The following is a 22,388-nucleotide window of genomic DNA, read 5'->3' as shown; positions in this document are numbered from 1 at the left end:
GATAAAAGGAGAATTTTTGGATCCTGGAGCCAAATTCTAAAATACTGACTCAGATTCTGCTTTATATTTTGTTTATCTGGGTGAACTCACATGGACCTCAATGAGAGTTTGATCAAATAGGGTACGTTTACACTTGCTCCCTAGTTCAAGCTAGGGATGCAAATGTAGGCGACCGAAATTGCTAATGAAGAGGGGATTTAAATATCCCACGCTTCATTAGCATGATCTCGCTGGCATGTTACTCTGCTCAACAACTGTTTCGAAGCAGGAAATGCGTGCCAGGATGCGGTGGTTCGAACCAAAGCCCTTGTTCAAACCAAAGCCCTTGTTACTCCTAGTAACGTTAGTTCGAACCAAGGGCTTTGGTTCGAACTACCACGTCGCAGTGCGCACTTCCTGCTTCGAAACAGCTGTTGAGCGGAGTAATGCGCCGGCGAGATCATGCTAATGAACCACGGGATATTTAAATCCCCGCTTCATTAGCAATTTCGGTCACCTACATTTGCATCCCTAGCTCAAACTAGGGAACAAGTGTAGATGTACCCATAGAGACTAAGAACATCGCAATTTCCTGTTCTATGCAAAAATTGTACAATCTTTATTTTAAACAGTGTCTTTCAAAATTCTCTTAATTATTATCCCTCAGAAGTCTTTTAACAAAATCTTGCATTGAGCTCAACTGTGGTTTTGATTTGCAGTTGTCAACTTTGGTTTCTGGAAAAATTTTGTGAATCCTCCACTATTTGTATAGTCTAGTTATAGTCAAATCAGAATAATTATATCAAGCACAATCAGGTATGCTTACAATTACTGAATTTCAGTATTTAGAAAGATAACAGAATAAATAATTAAGCAATCCATTTTCAAACATCCAAAATATAATAAGGTGATAAATAACAAGTCAACATGGATTTATCAAGAACAAATTGTGTCAAACCAACCTAATCACTTTCTTTGTCAGGATAATAAGCATCAGGGATGGAGGAAAAGATAGATGTGTTATATCTTGACTTCAGTAAGACTTCTGATACCATCTCACATGACCGTCTCATAAACTATGGAAATAAAATGTGGATGGTGCTACTATAAAATGGATGCTTAAGTGGCTGGAAAATGATTTCCAGAGAGTAGTTATTAGTGGTTCACAATCATGCTTGAAGGGTATATAAAGTGGGGTCCCAAAGGGATCACTCCTGGGCTTGCTTCTGTTCAATAGCTTCATAATTGATTTAGATAATGGCATATTGAGTACACTTATAAAAATTGTGGACAATACCAAGCTATGAGGAGTTGCAAGTGCTTTGGAGGATAGGATTAAAATTCAAAATGATCTGGACAAAGTGGAGAAATGGTCTGAAGCAACCACGATGAAATTCAGTAAGAGCAAATACAAAGTATTCCACTTCTGAAAGAACAAACAATGACAAATATATAAAATGAGAAATTAATGGCTAGGAAGGATTACCATGGAAGGGGGTCTGAGGATTATAATGATACACAAACTAAACATGAGTCAACAGTAAAACACTGTGGCAAAAACAAAAACAAAAAAGTGAACATCATTCTGGGATGTGTCATCAGGAGTGTTGTAAGCAAGACATGAGGGCTGTGTCTAGACTGGCAAGTTTTTCCGCAAAAGCACCTGCTTTTGCAGAAAAACCTGACAGCTGTCTACACTGGCCGTTGCAATTTCCTCAAGAACACTGACGATCTCATGTAAGAAATCAGTGCTTCTTGCGGAAATACTATGCTGCTCCCGTTCAGGCAAAAGTCCTTTTGCGCAAAAGTGTAGACAGCTCATATTTGTTTTGTGCAAAAAAGCCCCGATCGCCATTTTCGTGATCGGGGCTTTTTTGCGGAAAAGAAATCTCTGCTGTCTACACTGGCCCTTTTGCGCAAAAGTCTTTCGGAAAAAGACTTTTGCCTGAATGGGAGCAGCATAGTATTTCCGCAGAAGCACTGACAATCTTACATGAGATCGTCAGTGCTTTTGTGGAAATTCAAGCGGCCAGTGTAGACAACTGGCAAGTTTTTCTGCAAAAGCAGATGATTTTGCAGAAAAACTTGCCAGTCTAGACACAGCCCAGAACAAATTGTCTAGGGAGGTTGTGGGATCTCCATTATTGAAGGTTATGCAGATAACTAGCATATGGTTTTATAGGCTCCCTAAATATCTTGCTTCTTTGCTCCCCTTCATTAACAAAGGTTTCTAGCCTTGGCAGCTAGAGTGCAGTCAGAAGTTACATTTTCACTAGCAAGTGAAATAGTGATATCCATTTTTCTAAATTTTTATGAAAACCCACATTTTTGTGTGTCTGTCCACAGAATCGGATGTGGAGGAAGAGCCGCTCACGGCATGGAAACAACAGGTGCATTGGTACTGACATGAACAGGAATTTTGATGCAGGCTGGTGTGGTACGATGCAATGTTCTCTATATTTCATTACAGACATTTCAGTTTTAACTTTCAGATTTCTTCATATTCAGAATATTTTATTTACCTATTCATATAATAATTTCTGATATAAAGATAATATCCCTTAGTAATGAACTTAATCAAAACATTTATAAGCAGCTCTGGGGTCCAAAGAACAATTCCCAACTTTGTTACATATTTCCTATGTGGTTATCAGGAAGACACTTGAGCTCTTTTTGCTTGTTTTCCCATCATAAAATGGGAATGAAGAAACTTCTCTACCTCACAGGAGTATGGTGAGGACAAATTAATTGAAGTTTATGTATTGCTAAGATGCTATGGTGAGAAGGACCATATAAATAGATTTAAAAGTATATTAAACATAAAATAATTAATACAGAACTTGGAAAAAACAGGCTATATAATAGCTAATTGGTATGCTGTGAATATTAATTACAGCAGAGATTTATACAGCATACTTAATTTTCAAAGCACTTAAGGTGCTTCACAACCATATAAGGCAGATAAATCATCACCATCTCTATTTTATAAGTGAGGGAACAGACATGCAGAGGTTAGAGAGTGGCTCTATTCTGAAAAATCACTTGGCAAAAAGGGCACCTTTAGATGCAACAGATTTTCTTTGTATGTGTTCTGAGTCCTATCAGAGGACTTTGGTAACTAATATTAGTTTGTAAACCAAACTGGATTCTATTCTTTTTTGAACATCAATAGAATTCTTTATTACACTTCAACAAAGTGCACCTTAGTGAAATCCATTGAGAGTAACAGGACTGTATAGGTGTAACTCACAATATAATATTGCCTTCACATGCTACATTATTCAGAAAGAACCCAGTGCAATTAATCACAAGGTTGAGTGTTATAATTCTTATATTTTAAAAACTGAACATATGACACACACTGTGACTGTGAAATAATAAAAGTGCATCCCAACAATTTTAATTTTACAGAAATATTGTTCAGAATAGAGGCACTCTTTAAGGGAAGGCCTTCATTTTCAGAGATGTTGAGCAGGTCCAACTACCACTGGCTTCAGTTGGAGTTATGGACCAGGACACACTAACATAAAGCAGCAGCAGATGCTTCCAGAACAAGAGATGAAAAACTGGTAGTCCTATCTCCGCTACTATAGTAATTAACCCCCCCCCCCTCCTCCCACCACACAGCAAACCTGGGTTCTACACATGTCTGGGTGAAACCAGACAATCACTGTACTCTCAAGTAGGGTTGCCAGGTGTCTGGTTTTTCACTGGAATGTTCATTCAAAAAGGGAACCTGGTAGTGTCCAGTCAGCACAACTGACTCAACAATAAAAGTTCAGTTGCCTGCGGTAATCAGCCTCCACTACTGAAGCTGGGAAAAGCTGCAGCTGCCAACTGTTGCCACATACGGGACCTGCTGAGACCTGACAGAGAACAGTGGCTAGGTTCTACCATTACACTTGGTACAGGCAGTCCCTGGGTTACGTACAAGATAGGGACTGTAGGTTTGTTCTTAAGTTGAATCTGTATGTAAGTCGGAACTGGCGTCAGCCGCTGCTGAAACTGATCAGTTTCAACCGCGGCTGAATCTGGACGCCAGTTCTGACTTACATACAGATTCAACTTAAGAAACCCAGGAGTCCCCAAGTCAGCTACTGCTGAAACTGATCAGCGGCTGATTCCAGGAAGCCTGGGGCAGAGCAACTCTGCCTCGGGCTTCCCATAGTCAGCCGCTGGTCAGTTTCAGCAGCGGCTGACTTGGGGACGCCTGGGGCAGAGCAGCTGGGATGCTGCTGGGTTGCTCCAGTCCTCAGCGCTACTGGAGCAACCCAGCAGCACCCCAGCTGCTCTGCCCCAGGCATCCTGATTCAGCCGCTGCTGAAACTGACCAGCAGCGGCTGAATCAGGACGCCTGGGGCAGAGCAGCTGGGGTGCTGCCGGGTTGGTCCGGAGCGGCGCTGCGGGACCAACCCAGCAGCCCCCAGCTGCTCTACCCCAGGGGTAGGCAAGAAAAGCCTGGTCTGCTGGGGGGGGCACTAGCTGCACCCCCCCCCCCCCCCCAGCAGACCAGGGGGACAGGAGCAAAGTCGAGGAGCACGCCCGCAGCGGGACAGCCCAAGCGCACCCGGGCTGTCCCGCTGCGGGCGTGCTCCAAGGCTTTGCTCCTGTCCTCCTGGTCTGCTGGGGGGGTCCAGCAAAGCCGCTGGACCCCCCCAGCAGACCAGGGACACTAGAGCAAAGCCGCCGCCTGGGCGGCTTTGCTCGTTTGCCCGGGAGCAAAGCCGCCCAGGCGGCGGCTTTGCTCGGGTGTCCCTGGTCTGCTGGGGGGGGCGGTCCAGCGGCTTTGCTGGACCCCCCCAGCAGACCAGGGGGACAGGAGCAAAGCCGCCCAGGCAGCGGGAGTCCCGCTGCCTGGGCGGCTTTGCTCCGGGGCAAACGAGCAAAGCTGCCCAGGCAGCGGGACTCCCGCCACCTGGGCAGCTTTGCTCGGGTGTCCCTGGTCTGCTGGGGGGTCCAGCGGCTTTGCTGGACCCCCCCAGCAGACCAGGGAGACCGGGAGAAGCTTTTCTCGCTCTGGAGGACACGGGTGGTGACCCGCCGCCCGTGAGCTCCGGGGCGAGAAAAACCCCGTTCGTAAGTGCGGATCCGACATAAGTCGGATCCGCGTAAGTCGGGGACTGCCTGTAGTTTGTTCCAATGGCTAATTACCCTTGGTGTTCAAAATGTGTCACTTCTTTCCAATTTGAATTCGTATAGCTTCAGTTTTCAGCCATTGGTTCTTGTCATACCCTTCTCTGCTAGATTAAAGCAACCATATTTTCTCCCCATGAAGGTACGTTAAACTATAATTAGGTCACCTCTCAAACTTCTTTTTGATCAGCTAAACATATTGAGCTGTTTAGGTCTCTCAATGTACAGCATTTACTCCAGGCCTTAAATAATTTTTTGCCCCTTTTCTGTACCTTCCCCAATTTTTTTAAACTTACAACTGGTGCAAGGCATTAGATAATCAGACCCGATGGTGCAATAATGATAAATGTAGTATTGATGCATCCAAGGGGGTCCCAGATTCTATGTTCACTTGTATAGCATTCTAACGCTTTATTTTGTCACTGGGCCATGAGACAATTCAGTGTGTAAGAACTCAACAGGTGATAATGTATACTCTGCTTTATTACAGGTAAAGGTGCCTCTCATGATGATTGTCGTGAGATATACTGTGGGCCCTACCCTGAGTCTGAACCAGAAGTAAAAGCTGTGGCTAATTTTCTCCAAAAGAATAAAAATCACATTAAGGCATATATAACTATGCACTCTTACTCACAGATGGTTCTGTTTCCATATTCCTATACTGAGAATAAAAGTAAAGACCATGATGAGCTGGTTAGTGTTACCATTTATTATACGTGATCTGTATCTCTCATTTTCATCACTTTGCAAGACAGGACATTTACTGAAAAGCGGGAATGACTGTGTTCAGTAGGCTTTTAGTCTGTTCAAGATTTGGGAAACAGAATTTTTGATAGGGGTATTAAGAGCACAAGGAAGCTGGATTTAGGCACAAGAATTATGATTATAAGTATTCTGGTTTTGAAAGACACTGACTAATAAGATGGATGGATGGATGGATAGATAAGACAGCCTTTCTCATATTTTCAAGGCATTGCTTAGAGAGCAAAGTGAAGATAACTTGGGCACCTTAATAAAGCATTTCCATACATTCAGCTTTCTTCTAATTTTCCCCCATATGTGGACCTACTGAGTCTGTAACTTTAACTATATTGCTCTTGAAGAATGTGCACTGGTAACATTGATATGTACCTGCAGCCTTAACTGAAATCTTAATTAAAACGTTTTCAATGGCAATTATTTTAAATGGTCTTAATGGTGTGATAGAGAAAAGACTTATTTTACAGACCCTCTGTTCCTTAAGACGACCAGCAGATCACAGGTAGCCCATGGAAGACAAATGCCTCTTTGATTCTGTAGGTCATGAGGTTGTCTGCTGGTCCTGGGGTTAAAGGTCTTCTAAGGCCTGGTTAAAGGAAGACCCAGTTCTGTGAAGTTCTGGAGGTCCACATAATCAGGGCTCCTCACCCCTGCAGAATCTAGTTGTATAGGATCACCTCCCTTTCTATTAATCGATAGAAAGTGAAGAACACCGTCTTCTTTTTTACTACTGGTTAGCCTGCAAGCCTATGGATTTATCTTGATTGTAAAAATGATCCAGGCTAGGTTGGAGTTAGCCAGTATGTGCAGGCTAATTAGGCTACTTGGGTGTCTAAAGAGTCTAACAAGAATTCCCAGGGTAAGGAGTAAGAAGAGAAGCCCCACAAGTTCTCTGTTCCATTTGGCCAATTTCCTGATGCTTTCCATGCATCGGAAAGTGGGACAGGGGTTCTTTACTCCAAGTGCAACCTGCATTGGACCAGGGAAGAATTAGGAAATGTCTGACAGAATGGAAAAAGGTTTTTCTCTCCATGGGACTTGCTAAGTGGAGACACAGGACATCAATAGAGTAAACACTGATTCTTAGAGTTAAAAGGAATTACAAGGGTCATCTAGTTTAACCACCTTTCCAAGATGCAGGATTTGTTGTGTCTAAAACCATCCAAAACAGATGGCTAGGGTTACCACGTGTCCAGTTTTGAACTGGACAGTCCAGTATTTGAGCTTTCTGTTCAGGAAACAAATTTAGAAAATATAAATGAGAAAATATAAATGTCCAGTATTTTCTAAATAAGATGTAATGTAGATTGTGATGTAATGTCAAGTGTGTCCGGTATTTTTGTTGAAACCATCTGGCAACCCTACAGATTGCCTCTTTTTGAAAACCTCCAGTTAAAGGAGCTTTCACAACCTTCCTGGGCAGTCTCATGACATTCTTTATGCCACAGCATACCTCGCATGGGGCTAGGAAGCAACATGGGTTTTTGGAATTACTCCTCCATGTTGCATCCAGCCTTCATTTCCATCTCTTTTTTCTCCACAAAGATCTAAGGTTGCTAACAAATATTTTTAAATGATCTGTTACTGTCTCTTTAATGTGAGCTTTTTTTAAAATTAACAGACTTTGTAAATGACAGTGTAGGTACATAGAAACTATTATATTTGATCATACCAGATGTTTGTCTACTCCAGTATTCTATTCCTAGCAGTGACCAGTGCCAAATCTTTCACAGAAAAGAGAGAGAAAAAATCCTGCAGCAGTCATGAAATAACTTGCTCTCAGTTTCTTCCCTAAGCCCCCTCAATTGGTGACCATCTTCGGGCCTGAAAGTTGAGGGTTTATATCCCTTGTAGATGTTTTTATTCTAGCTAATACATTTATGAAACAAGATAAAAATATAGATTTATCACCTCCTTCTCTGTGAAGCAGAGATGTAACATCCTGTAAACTAATTCTAGTTCATTGTTCAAGAGCAGTGCACAGCTTGTTATTAAATTCTTTTTTATTTATGCTTCCACATTAACTTTAATTTAAAATAGTTAAATGTTACTTCAACAATATTTGACAGGAAATAAAAAATATACAAAGAACAATGTATTTGGTGATAGTTTGCTGTCCAGTCACAGCATAGATACTATGCGTGCTGTGTGTATGTGTCTGCGCGTACACATAAAGAGAGAGAGAGAGTTAGTCCCGAAGGCTAAGTTTAGACTGCACTCTTAAATTGGAAAAAGATACGCAATTTGCACCAGACAAATTGCATATTTAATTTAATTTAGAAAGAGGCTTTTCCTAAATATGGCGCGTCTTCACAACACCACATTTCGGAAAAAAGTGCTCTTTTGAGCCATCCCTTATTCCTCATAGAACAACTTTTACAGGGATGATGAAAGAATGCGTCTGTTCTTTCGAGAAAATTTTTGAAAAAGCAGACGCATTCCTTGGACTTCTAGTATCCTGAAAAAGCAATGCAGTCTAGACATAGCCTTAGGATGCATCAATACAGCAGTGTTATTTCAGAATAACAGCCATTGAAATAACAATGAGAGCGTCTACATAGCAATTCCTTATTCCGACTTCTGTAAACTTCATTCCACAAGGAATAATGCCTATTCTGAAATAGCTATTTCAGAATAGTAGTAGTGTGGACTCTCCACTGTTGCTATTCCAAAATAGCTCCTCCCCAGGGACAGTCACCAGAATGAGTAACTAGTGATTACTCACCAGTGCCTCCTGGGGCTCTAAATCGAGGTAGCATGTCCACATTAGGGAAGCCTCCCTCGTGCTAATTTTGAGGTTTCCCTGTAATGTAGACGTGTTATTTTGAAATAAGCTATTTCAAAGTATTTCTTCTGGAATACCTTATTTTGAAATAAGTGCGCAGTGTAGACAGACGAACCCTAAGGTAACACAGGATTATTCATTTTTAACCTAACCATGTTTAACAACATCTTCATGTCCACATTATAAAATGCAATGCAGCCAGGTCTCGGGACAACCATGTTGTAAACATATTCTCTTTATTGTACCCATAGTTGATGAATACAATGCCCTAACAGAGTCAGAGTAAAACACTGTTACATTATAAACATTAATATTTTGTTGATTTCAGTTATCTGTGGCAAACAGAGTGGCTGATGTTATCAGAACAACAACTCACAAAATTTATGAATCTGGCCCTGGCGCACAAACTATCTGTAAGTATCACTTTTAGTACTGTAATCATATGACCGAATATCCTCTCTTCTACCACAATGTCACATTGTGTGTAGGACTTAGGCCATGGCTTCAGGTAATAATATGTTTCCTTCTCTTTCTCCTATAGATTTAGCTCCTGGAGGTTCAGATGACTGGGCTTATGATCTTGGCATTAAGTATTCGTTTACCTTTGAACTTCGGGACAAAGGAACACATGGATTTTTGCTCCCTACAAATCTAATTAAACCCACTTGTATTGAAGCACTTAGTGGTATCAAAATAATAGCTTTACACGTTCTCAACAATATTTAATGTACAATATTTTAAATATGGCATATCACAGCTTTAGCTGGTAATTTACATGTTCTTGACTGGCAGTGGTATTCACTGAAGTGTGCATCTTTTTAGTTTGCAAAAATAAAAGGAATGAATTACTGCTTTATTATAATTGTTAGTTATTTAGGGGCAACAGATTAGTGTTTCATTTACTACCTTTCACCTTCACACATATTAATTGCTTCACAAACCACCTCCAACCATGCTATTACTTAAATGTAGCCATTTGTAGAAGAAGAAGGGTAGTAAACTACAAGTGTGCAAATTCAACTTCCCCAATGAAATAATATTCAAATATATGTGGCCCATTTTAGTGCCCTTTTAGTATTTGCTTTTGGACACATTCTGAATAATTTCAAAACAAATAATAATATTTATATCTGACATGCTTATGTAAGCCACTGAGGAATATGTTTCAGGTACCTCTCTGTGCTAGATTCAGAAGGTTGAATATCTACAACCCCAGCTAGAGAGCCATGGCTCTGTAGCCATAATGTAGCTACTTATACTTCCAGCATTAGAAGTCCCTGGATTAATCTCTCATGTTTTGGCCAAGATGGTGGTAATCACCTTTGAGGTCATCATGGAAGTGGGGAACAACACCATATGACTGAGCTAACCTCTCACTACTATGCAATACAGTTCAAATGTCCAACATTCCTAATTAGTCCAGCAACTGAACAGACTAAAGACATACGCGTAGGGAAGGTCTAGGTGAAAAGGGGAACCACTGACACTGTCCAATCAGACATACTGACTGACTATAAAAACTCCAAAGGCACTGTGGGCTGGCGGTGGTACCATGTCATTAACCTTTTGCCAGTCCCTGCTTAGTCAGGGCTACCTCCTAACTACACACAGGCACCTTGTCCTAGTGCAGCAGCTTCTGTCCAAGTCTTGGAGCAAAGCGTGTCGATCCAGGGTGTGTGTATCTGTGTGTGTGTGTGAGACAATCCAGTGAGCAATTGGGTGAAGGGGGGCAGAAGAGTGAATGATGGAGGGCAAGGCATTGGGCAGAAGAGGCAGAGCAGGGGCAAAGTTGTGGGAACAAGCAGCAAAAGAGCAGAACCTCGAGGGAAAAAGTGGAGTGGGGTGAAATCTGGGGAGAGGGGTAGAGGAGAGGTGGAGCAAGTGAAGCCTAGCACACCCCTTTAACAGCAGTTAAAATGATATAAACCCTTCCTTCTCTTTCCCTGATCATACCCTCACTTCACACTCCTCCCCTTTCTCTTTTCCTGATCATGCCCCTCCCCCCTCGCTTCACACCCCTCCCCTTTCTCTTTTCCTGATCATGCCCCTCCCCCCTCGCTTCACACCCCTCCCCTTTCTCTTTTCCTGATCATACCCCTCCCCCCTCGCTTCACACCCCTCCCCTTTCTCTTTTCCTGATCATACCCCTCCCCCCTCGCTTCACACCCCTCCCCTTTCTCTTTTCCTGATCATACCCCTCCCCCCTCGCTTCACACCCCTCCCCTTCTCTTCTCCGGGCCAGGCCCCTCCCCCTCACTTGACACCCCTCCCCTTCTCTTCCCCTGATCACACCCCTCCCCCCTCGCTTCACACTCCTCCTTTCTCTTCCCTTGCTCACACCCCTCCCCCCTCGCTTCATACCCCTTCCCCTCACGTCACACCCCTCCCCTTTCTCTTCCCTCGCTTCACACCCCTCCCCCCTCGCTTCACACCCCTCCCTTTTCTCTTCTCCTGGCCAGGCCCCTCCCCCCATTTCAGCCCCGACGTCTCGCTTCCTCTTTCCCCGGCTCCCCGTTGCCCTGCGCGGGCGGAAGTTGCGCTGCCACGCACCATCATGGCGGCCAGGCGATTTCCGGCGGCCCGAAGCTCCTCCTCCCGACGGCGGCAGCAGCGGCGGCGGCGCTGGGGCCGGCCGGTGGGTCGCGCTGCTTTCCCGGCAGCCCCCGTGCTCGGGCAGCGCCGTTCGGTGGCCGGAGCGGGCCGCGCTCCTTGTCTTCCTCCCCGTGTGGCTCCGCGCGCAGGCCCGGGAGGACGGACTCCCCCCTCGCCCCGTCCCACCCTCTCCGCCCCGGGCGGCGGCGGAGGAGGCGGCGGGGAGCGGGCAGGCAGCGGAAGGAGCAGGTGAGTGTGGCGCCCCGGCGGGGAAGGCGGCTCTGGGCGGCCGGGGGAGGGGCGCGGCGGCGGTGGCGCGGGGCTGCCCCCGGGGAACAGACCCGCCCTCACACCGCCAGCAGCAGGCCGGTGGGGCCACGCAGGTCCGTGCGCAGAGCGGGGGGCGGGGTGTGTGTCTCGGGGCGGGCAGAGCCTCCTGCCCCGCGGGCCTGGCAGAGGCCGCGGGACAGCGATGGGCTGAGGGGATGTGACTTTTGTGAGGGCAGGGGGGTCCAGGCGTGACTCGCGGGGATGGATTGGGGGGGGGGGGGGAGTCGGAGCGTAGCTGGGAGGGGCACTAGGCCCGGGGGGGGGGAGGGGAGGAAGCGGTTGTGAGAGGGGCGGATCGGCCCCAGTCTGTGAGGGGAGAGTCTGAGGGGGCGGGGGCGGGGCTGCTGCCGATTGTGCGGCGTGTGGTTTGTGAGGAGAAGCGGGGCAGACGCGGCGCTGATGAGCGCGCGAGTCGGCTACCCTGGAACTGCTAACTAGGCCTGCTGTCCTCTGGGATTGATGCTTTACAGACGGGAAGCCTGCTTGGCGAGTCTCGTTGCCTCCCAGACACGCGATCTTTGTCCTTTGTGACTTTCAGGCTACGGGAGTCTTCTTCATTCGAGTCTTGCGTGGATACAGCACGTGTATCCAATTTAGGGGTGTTAAAAATAAACGTGTAACGGCTGAAATTCTTAACGATTGCACGTTTACATGCAGGTGGGCAAGCGGGATCCCCCACCTGTCTGCTGTCTCTGATAGCTGCTTTCCCTCATACTTGTACCCCTGTGTTGCAGTAGAGTTGTGGGGGGAGCAGCACAGCTCTCAGGGAGCCAGTAGGCTTCCAGTTTGTACTGGCTCCCGTCTCCTCTCCTCTCTCTCTCTCCCCTCCCCCCATGCTGCTGCGAGAGGGGGCAGGCAGCTCCTGGAGCTGGCTTAAAAGCTGGCTCTCCTCCAGCACTAGTTCCTGTCGTCCCTCCGCCCCCTTTTTGCTGCTGATACAGAGGCAGTGGGGGCAAGAGCGTGTAAACATTATAATCAACTGATAAACCTGGACTTATCAGTTACTCGTGTAAATGAGTACATGCTAACATGCTTAGTATCCATATTGACATTTTGTCTGCAAAAATGAGCTGCAGATATTGGTATCCACACCCATGGATGTGGGCAGATTTGAAGGGCTGTGCTCTTAACATCTGCTGATAGTAGTCAGCCTTTTTAGATGAGTTTGGGGCTTGTCAGCCCTGGTAGAATAAATCCTGAACCTTAGTGCTAAAATAGCCTTTTCTTGAAAAATGTATATAATTGACTCCCATCCAGAATTGTAGTTTAGACTGATGGCCTGGATCTTAAAGGCATTTAGTTGCCTGATTCCTGTTGAAATCAACAGGAGTCGGGTGCCTAAATATCTTTGAGGCTATGAACCTGTATGACTAATAGTATAGATTCTTTTGTATCCAACATCATGCCTAGGTATCTCTACTGGATCCTTACTAGACCTAAACCATTATATGTTTTTAGATTGAATCTTTGGATTGGAATCAAGACCTTGTGCAGTCAGACTTCTACTGTACTGTAGTTTGCTACTGAATGGGATCTAATGGGAACTGGCTGGTTGCATTTAAAGACTTTAGTCTCATAAAAGATGTTTTGGGAGGGGACGACTTACCTTTTCAGGTTAATTGTGAAATACCAAACATGCATTATAAGACAGCATCTGTTTTTTACCCTTTGCTGTAATCCTGGGGAATGAATTGTTGCATTTTGCCAATAGCAGGCCAACCCTAATTCAGAAATGTAAACACATTGCTGTCAATTACTTACCATTACTGGTCTGTATATTTAAGATTATAATGGAGTGCTGTGTGTAAAGGAACAGGTGTAGTTAACTTAAATAAGAAGACATGTTCATAGCAGAGGGTTGTAAAAACCAAACTCTGCATAATTATTTGCTAAATGCCAGACATCAGTTTTCATGTGTAGCTTGAAGACTGGTAATTTGATTCAACTTTTATGTGGATATTACAATTTTTGTATGTTACGCATCTGAAAATTAGCTATCTCTCTATAACCCAGGGGCACAAAGACTACTGAGAGAGAGTGAAGTCTGCTCAATAGCCTTAGATAAGAGTCATTTGGCATTTAGTTCATGCTTTAGGACACAATGGCTTTAGCCCCTAAGGCTGCAGGTTCAATTCTACCTGTTGATGACCAGTGTGTGTGTCTTTTTCTTTTTTTCTTTTTCTTTTTCTTTTTTTCTTTTTCTTTTTCTTTTCTACTCTTAATGTTTGGAGAGATGCCGGTATTATCTCTCAACTAGAAGATTTACCTGGCATTGCTCAGGTCTTTAACTCTCCTATGTTTTTTCTCTTCATTTAATTGTTGTGGGTTGGGGCTAAGGATGAGGGGTTCAGTTTGCAGGCTTCCCTGACGGGAAGACGGCCCCAGCTTTCTCTCAGTGTAGCAGCTTGGAGCGAGGTGAGAAGTGCCAGTTCATTGCTGCTGCAGCGGGTCCATCCAGAGGTGGATGTTTCCTGGATGGAGGACAGACACACAAACTCTCTGTAATGTATAGTAAATAGCTGTCTCTTTCTTAGGGATGTTAAATTGAGTTTAATCAGTTAATCGACTAGTTGATAAGCAGGGAGGCACAGTGGGAGTAGCTCCCAGCCCCGAGAGCTGGCCTCGCTTCAGCTCTGCCTTTTAAATGTATTAAGAGCATGCTGGCTCTTAATACATTTAAAAGGCTGGTGTGCAGCGAGGAGGACCCGGTGCAAGCTGAGACGGCTGATTCCTAGTTCGCACTGGGTCCCCCTTACTGTACACCAGCCTTAAATATTAAAAAGGCTGGAGTGCAGAGCGGGGACCTGGCACAAGCCAGGAATCAGCTGCCCCAGCTCAAGCTGGGTCCCCTCCACTGCGCTTCTGATTTTTAAATGTATTAAGAGCTAGCAGGCTCTTTTTTCATTTAAAAAGCAGAGGCGCAGCATCTGGGACTGGGCACGAGCCAGGAATCAGCTGATTCCCAGCTCTTGCCCAATCCCCACTAAACTCCCTGTGGAGACTGTGCTGGGGGAACTAGCTTTTAAGATGGCTCCCTCCAGCACCAGCTCCTACTCCCCCACCCACCCTTTGCTGCCTCTGATAGACTTATTGAGGGACTAGTCATCTATCCAGTAAGCCTTTGCTTATCAGATAGTCAACTAGTCGCTTACATCCCTACTCTTTCTCCACCTCTGCCCCCTACTCATCCAGTGGGGTTATAACTGTCCCGATCCCTCTCTCTGGCCCTTTGCTTCCCCCTCTGTGGTCATTTTACAGTATAGATATCCCTCCTGCTGGACCCCTCCCTTTTCATTTTATGAGAAACAATCAAATAACAGGCACATTCAGTTGTCCAGGCACATTCAGTTGTCCTGGCACAACCAAATCCTTACCTTGCTATAAGTTATAAGAGGAAGCTGCATACCAAACTTGGTGATCCTAGCTCTTAATGCTTAGGAGGAGTTCTTGAACAAATACATTTGTATAATCAGGCAATACATGTAAATTGCCTTGCCTGTTAGTGCCACCTTATATTAAGGCTAAATATTTTTTATCGTTTGTTCTTTTAGTTTTTTCTATTACACTTAGACAATGAAAATAGTCTACTTGGGGGCCGCTTTTGTTTATACTGGTTGGACCTCCCTGGTCCAGCATCCTCGGGACCAGTCAACAAGGGAATTTGCTGGGCCATGGGGTTTCCCTTGCCACTGGTCTGCCAGCTTGCCACCTGTCTCTGCTGCTGGCTCTGCTCCTGGCCCTGACAACTGCTGGGCTCAGGCTCTGATCTCTGCTTTGTAGCCACTGGGCTCGGCCCTACTGCCGCCAGGGCTCCCCGGCTACTACCAGCCCTGCTGCAGTTGGACCATGACTCCCCAGCCGCTGCTGCCCCCACTGAATCTCCCTGGGGTCATTTTCCTAGGTTCAGTTGGGGCTCCTAGTCTCTAGACTCCCAGCTGGCACCTGCTCCCAGCTTCTGGGGCTCTTCAGTCCAGCAACATCCATGCTGGACCACAGATGTTGCCGGACCAGAAAGTCACGGATTTCAGAGGTTCAGCCTGTAGCTAGTTTCCATTCTCAATTGCTAGCTTTTCTGTTGAAACTGGAGACTATTATAGCAAGGGAAAGTGTCTGGGTTTTCTGTTTTTTAAAACAATAGATCAGAGATAAATCACCAACATTTCATGTGAACATTTTGTTAACCCTAAATTTCATTAAATCATATTTTTACAAAATCAAAATGTTGGAGTACATTTGACCTATAGCTATATTCAGGGCTCAACAAATAATGTAATCTACTCGCCCATGGCGAGTAGATTATAACCCAGAAGAGCCGGCGCAGAATGATCTGCACATGCGCAGAGCACAGAACCGCGCGGCTGGCGAGCAGGGCTCACTGCCGCTAGGCAAGCCCTGGCTATTTTGTTACTATTGATTTAAATGTATACTTTATTCTGTCCCGAATCACGGAATCGTATCATAGTGTAGCAGCTGCAATTACTTAAGTAATACTCTGTTGCTGCGTCTAGACTGGCAAGTTTTTCCGCAAAAACTTGCCAGCTGTCTACACTGGCCGCTTGAATTGGCGCAAGAACACTGACTATCTAATCTAAAGATTGTCAGTGTTCTTGCGCAAAATACTATGCTGCTTCTGTTTGGGGAAAAAGCCCTCTTTTGCGCAAGAGGGCCAGTTAGACAGCTAAAAAGTGTTTTGCGCAAAAAAGCCCCAATGGCGAAAATGGCGATCGGGGCTTCCTTGCACAAAACCGCGTCTAGATTGGCACGGACACTTTTCCGCAAAAAGTACTTTTCCGCAAAAGTGTCCGTGCCAATCTAGACGCTCTTTTCCGCAAATTCTTTTAATGGAAAAACTTTTCCATTAAAAGCATTTGCGGAAAATCATGCTAGTCTAGACGTAGCCTGTGAGTGTAGTCTTCCAATTGTAATAAAAAAACAACAATTTAAAAGAAAATAACAATTTTATTTTATTAAAATAGCGTATTTTATTTAAATACCTGCATGTTTTAAAAAAATTAAATTTAAATGAAAAATTGACAACTCCTGTTAATACCTGTGTTTATTATAATTCATTATAGTAATTTAAATTAAATATTAAGCAGTACGCATTTTCACAGACGTTTTAAAGTCTAATAGGGCTGTAAAGGTTTAACAGGCTACTTGGTAAGTGTCTTACAGGCATGCTTATTGGTGTAACTGGTTAACCAGTGGAGGGCTACTCTGACTGCCCCAGCCAGAGCAGCCACTCCCCATCTCCTGCTTATAGTGCCGTGTGGTGGGCCCTTCCTGGACTGACCAGAGCAGCCCTCACCCACGGTGCAGTGGGCTCTGACCAGCCTGGCTGGAGCAGCCTGTGATGTGGCACATCTGGATGCACTGGAGCAGCACTCTGCTGCAGTATCACAGTTAACTGGTTAAACATTCTATATAACCGGTTAAATTTTTCACTGCTACTTTACATCCCTAAAGTCAAACAATCTCACTGATGGATATCACTGAATAAGCATATTCCGTACATGTAAGTTAACTTATTAAACTAATAAAATTTAAAATGCTGTGTATGCATTCAATTGAGTTTCCTTCCAAATAGTTTGACACAATTCATAAGTTAAAAAATGAATCATGTAGTAAAGAAGAAATGCATTTTTCACCATGTTCTAACACTTACTGTGTCCTTCTGGATTGCAAAAGGAAGCACCAAATTTTTGTGTAAAGGCTATATTTACTTGGAAATCAATATATTTTAATAGTTACCTATAAATGAGTCAACTTTCTTTTGGAAAATAACCTAAAAGTATAAATGCAAAACATTAAAATCAATTACCTAAATTAGGGTGTCCTGCTTGTTCATTTAAATCATTCCACCCTGATACACATTATCATTAACTGAAGTATAGGATAGGGATATAATAGTGTAGTAGATTAACTGATAAGCAAAACCTTATAGGTTAATGCTATAGATTAGACACATTTCCTCCCCGCACTCCTCGCCAGTAAACTTTTTAGTGGACTGGCCAGCAGCCCAGCTCAGTCCTGGTTCGTGCCAGGCCTGGGACCTACCCCCCACTGTGGCTCTTAATTTAAAGCAGTGGTTCCCAAACTTTTTGGCATGATTTAAAGTGTATTAGGAGCCAGGCAGGTAGCCTGTGTTAGTTCTGGCTCATGTTGGGTCTGGCAGCTCAGCCCCCTTCTCCCACTGTTGACAGGGGATGCTGCCACCCCTCATTGCTGCCTCTGTATCAGAGGCAGCAGTGCAGGATGACAGGCAGCTGATCCACGAGGGGAGCTGGTTTTTAAACTCTCCCCCCTCCAGACCAGCTTCTGCCTGACACCCTGCGCTGCTGCCTCTGATACAGAAGCAGCAACATGAGGTAGCAGGGGGCTCCAGTGGGGCCAGAGTGCACTGGCAGCTGGTCCCACTCCTGGGGACTGTAGAATAGTCAACTAACTGATAGGAATTCATGAGGTTAATCGACTATTCAGTTAACCAATACTTAACATCCCTAAAATAGGAGCTCTTCGTGAGGGTAGATAGGGACTGGCTGCTGCCCAGCCTCCATGCTGAGCTCTCCTGGGGGCCAAGAGTTGTGGCTCTTAATTTTTGTGAATTTTGCCATTTGTTGTGGTGCCAGGAATACATCCATGGCGAATGGCAAGGATTTCCTGTGCCAACGAAAATATTACCTGACATTAATTTGTGTTGTGGTGGTGCCTGGGAGCCACGGTCATGGATCATGATTTATCAAAAAGAACAAAAAGGCATTGCTTGCTCCAGAGACCTTACAACCTAACTATAAAGAAAGAGACAATATATGAATATAGCCACGTTGATGGAGGAGTACCTGTTAATTCATTTGCAGTATGGTAACACAATTCTGTTAACTAAATGTTGTTCTCATGCACTTAAAAAATCTTCATTAAAAATAAGTCATCTTGTGTACAGCAGAGGGTATGGAAATAGTTACAATAGTGTTGATAGTCTATTCCTTATTGTAGTGCTCATGTTGGATATTGTATAGATGTAGGGGGGGAAAAGCAGTGCTTTATTGTTAGACAGTTTAAATAATACAACTAACCCTGTAAATTAATTAAGGATAATAAAATTTATTTCTCTGTCCCATTTTCCTTCTTATTTTTTCTGGGATATTCATTAATAGTGATAAGATGTCATGAAAGTTGTAGACTTCTAAATATTCGTAAGTTATGCAATATCACTGAAATGATTTAATTAGAAGTAATCGTTAAGTATTTAATTTTTTAAAAGATATTACCCAATTTTGTGCATTTAATTTATTTGACTGATCTGGAGTGTTGAGTGCCTGTCCTCACTGGTGTCTATCCTTACTGGTGCTCAGTTAAGAGGAGACACCAAAGCAGATCAGATGGGATTAGGAGTCTTAACTGCATTGGTGGTGATTGTAGGACTGATTTTTTTTTTTTTGGCCTGTGGTTGAGCGAGTTTAAGAGCACTTCTTAGAGAAACCTAGGAAGAATTAAAGTAACATGCTGTATTTAATGGAGATGTTACATTTTAGTTGCTCTTGGTTAGCTGTTAATTTGTTGGCTGAGAGTCAGAAATAAAATTTCCCCCTTAAAATTTTGGAAACTCTCCTTGTACCTATGCTAGAGTGCATATGGACAGAGGCAAGGGGAATGTTTCTTCTCTTTCCACAACATATTTCCTTGCTACTTGCATTTAAAATAACTGTATTTTGTGCATTTAAATTCCATGGTTGTTGAAGAATAAAAAATATTAGTGATTGTGCATTCAAATAAATGCATTCTAATCAATTTCATAAATATGTGTTCCATTATATTTGGTTCTCGGGTATACTTGCCTCTGTCTAGATAGCCATGCCTGGGTCCTGAGCTTGCATCCAGCTCCAAATACATGTAACCCATAGAAGACAGTGGGACTCTACTGTAAGGTCAAGGGTCTCACCATGCAGATTTGATTATAGGTTTGGGACTCTTCTGTGCATTTCGATAGTCCTTGAGAGCAACATGCTGTGCACTCATAGAATGCTGTTTTCACTTCAATGATTGGTCTCATCAATTATCTTTCAGTTAACAAAGTACACAATTCTCACTGAAAGCTGGATACATGCCAGAAATTAAAGAAAGGATTGAACTTATGTTATCTGAACATGTATATAAAAATTCAATTAAAAAAACTAAATTAAAAATTTATTGAAGCATGGAGTATTCTTCTTGTGATCAGAAAACATAAATGACTGAATGGACTTTAACTAAAAATCCTTTTTGGTTCAAAACAGTCAAGAAACTATAGTCGAAAGTGTCATGCTTTGTGTGATGATTGTAGTTGCCTAACTGTAGGGAGTTAGGGAGTTAAAATGAAAGTACCTCTTCAGTTATAATTACACTATTATTAATTGAAATTGATGACAATCTAAACTTTTCTGTGGCAGTGAATTCCAAAAGTTTACCAGTTGAGTGAAGAGTAAATTAAAAATTATCAGTTCTGGTTTGTTGCCTTTGTTTTTTTGGTTTTTTTTTTTTAAAGGGGGGCATTCTTTTTATAAGGTGAGATGAATGGGAACTCCTTATCAGTGTGTTCATATTCCGTATGCCATTATATACTTCTGTGTTCCAGTAACTCTACTCCTTTTTGCACTAAATCCCGTTTTACTCACCTTTCATATGTTAAACCTCCCCTCTTCTCATGCCGTCTTCAGTATTGTTCTTCTAAACGCTTCTGTTTCAGATGTCACTTTTAAAATGAATTTTGTAAAAGTGAATGCTGTATTTGATGTGTGGTCTTACTATTAATATGCAAAATGCCTTTTTAAATATATTCTGTATTCCCCCCTTACCCCCAATCCAAGGATCTAATTGCATGATACCTTAAATTAAAGTGAATGAAACTCTTGGATGTTTCATTCTGTAACTTTTCTAGTTTATCTTTAGACTTTTTAACCACTGCTGCACATTGAGCTATCCACAATGATTCCTAATTATTTTTCTCAGAAGACTGGGCTAATTTGAACTCATTGTCTATATACAAATTGAAATAATTTATCTTGGTGTGCCTTACATTGTATTTATTTACATTTTATTTGCTGATATATTGCTCGGTCTTCTAGTTTCAGTTGAAGTTTCTGGAATTCCTCAATATTCTCCACAGTTTTACTAACCTAAGTAATTTCTTGTTACTGGAAAGTTTTACTATTTTGCTGTCTTACTTCACCCTTCAGATCATTAATAAATGTTAACCATTGTTTCTAATCCCCGGTACATCCTACTATTAACGACTCTCACAGCATGTAGCATTTGCACATAAAATAAAAACTTGTTAATATGAACATTCATTATCTGAAAGAATGTTATGTCCTAAGCAAAGATTTGGATAAATAGGGGACTGGGAATGCCTCTTGGAAAGCTCTAAGATGTCTTCTGGAGTTTATAGAAGGGTTAAAAGTGTTTGAGGACTTCAGTGCATAGTTTTCTACAGAGAATAACATTGTGCTGGAGTCAGACCTCGAGGAAAGAGACGATTAGATAACTGTGAGATTCAGATAATGAATTTTCCACATAGTGAAGAAATTAAGAAACTTTGTAAAAGGTTCCAGATCTAAAATGTAGATTACATTAGTGGTATTTTTTCCTACATGATGGATTTTTCTTAAAACTTGTTCCGAGTTGTTTTCACACAGACTAGATTTCCCAAGCAAATTTTTCTGTATAAATTGATGTCACTTAAACAAATAGAGAATCATTTTGGATTCAGTTCTCCTTCCCCTGTAGTTTTTTCTCACGCTTCATATCCTCCTCTCCCCTTATAGTTTCCCTCCTCGAAGAAGTCTCTTTTTTGCTCCCAGGTAAAACAGATTACGGCTAGGAAGATTTATCAAGCATAAGGTGTTTCTGTTTGCAAAATGTATTCAGTTCTTTTAGTGATTGGAAAGATTTCAGAAGTACTTCAGCATTCTTTCTTTAAAGCACAGCAGTTGCAAACAGCCATACAGTAACTAATAAGCATGCACAATGAGTATGGCTAAAATAGGATAGGGTGGAGGAGAGCAGAATGAATTGACTGCCAATAAGCTCTTATAAAGGGAAGGGAGATATGAGAATTCCTTAAAAATGTAAGTTTCTAAACTTTGAGCCATCTTTACCAAATGTCATCTCTTAAGAGATTGGTTAAATACAATTCCAAGTACTCTTTACATCTGAAATCATTGAGGTCATGGTAAAAAACGTGATGAAAGAAAGCAACTGCTGTGTGTGTTTGCTGCCTGCATGAACAGAATAGCATCTGATGTTCTCCCAAAGGGATGTTGGAGAATCCAAAGGAAGTCATAAAATAAAATTAACAATGTTCATTGTTGGTGTTCTTTTGACTAGTTTAAACCAATTTTGATAATAATCAAAACCATCCTTTTAATCAGACACATTCCACTTATTTATGATTCTTCCGTACCTTTATTCCTCACCTCAGCAGAAATTCTCCTGCAATTTATAGCGTAATATATTATTTTTTTACTTATGAAATCAGTGGCATTAGCTCCAAACTAAAGGATTTTACAGTTTTGCTTTTTTTTTTGGTTGAAGTAGTACAAAATGTCAAAAATTAGAAGGAAGGTCACAGTGGAAAATACCAAGACCATATCCGATAGCACATCCCGAAGACCCAGTGTGTTTGAAAGGCTTGGACCCAGCACTGGAAGTACTGCAGAGGTGAGTTGAAAAAGTGTTGTTCCCTTCCTTTCCACCCCAGAATCTTCTCTTCCAGAATATAAGTTATGGGATAGCGTTGTTCATGAATACTGTATATTCAGTCATTCGTGATGTT

General features: G+C 42.9%; 2 protein-coding genes across 10 annotated transcripts in view; both read left to right on the top strand.

Moving 5' to 3' along the window:
• Positions 1-9,512, top strand: part of CPB2 (carboxypeptidase B2) — a 30,747-nt gene extending 21,235 nt beyond the window's left edge. The window contains exons 8-11 of the mRNA XM_006118002.4: positions 2,326-2,416; positions 5,603-5,805; positions 8,985-9,069; positions 9,198-9,512. Of these exons, the coding sequence (XP_006118064.2) occupies positions 2,326-2,416; positions 5,603-5,805; positions 8,985-9,069; positions 9,198-9,382 (564 nt within the window). The 3' untranslated portion in view covers positions 9,383-9,512. The remainder of the gene's footprint in view (positions 1-2,325; positions 2,417-5,602; positions 5,806-8,984; positions 9,070-9,197) is intronic.
• Positions 9,513-11,184: 1,672 nt separating this feature from the next.
• Positions 11,185-22,388, top strand: part of ZC3H13 (zinc finger CCCH-type containing 13) — a 66,114-nt gene continuing 54,910 nt past the window's right edge. For 2 of the 9 annotated variants that reach the window (XM_075919015.1, XM_075919013.1), the window contains exons 1-2: positions 11,185-11,497; positions 22,148-22,273. In XM_075919015.1, the coding sequence (XP_075775130.1) occupies positions 11,211-11,497; positions 22,148-22,273 (413 nt within the window). In that variant the 5' untranslated portion in view covers positions 11,185-11,210. The remainder of the gene's footprint in view (positions 11,498-22,147; positions 22,274-22,388) is intronic. The other 7 variants (XM_075919018.1, XM_075919016.1, XM_075919012.1 and 4 more) reach the window with 6 other exon arrangements.

Source organism: Pelodiscus sinensis, chromosome 1 (genome assembly GCF_049634645.1).
Source record: "Pelodiscus sinensis isolate JC-2024 chromosome 1, ASM4963464v1, whole genome shotgun sequence".
Lineage (NCBI taxonomy): Eukaryota > Metazoa > Chordata > Testudines > Trionychidae > Pelodiscus > Pelodiscus sinensis.
This window is presented reverse-complemented; position numbering and strand designations above follow the sequence as displayed.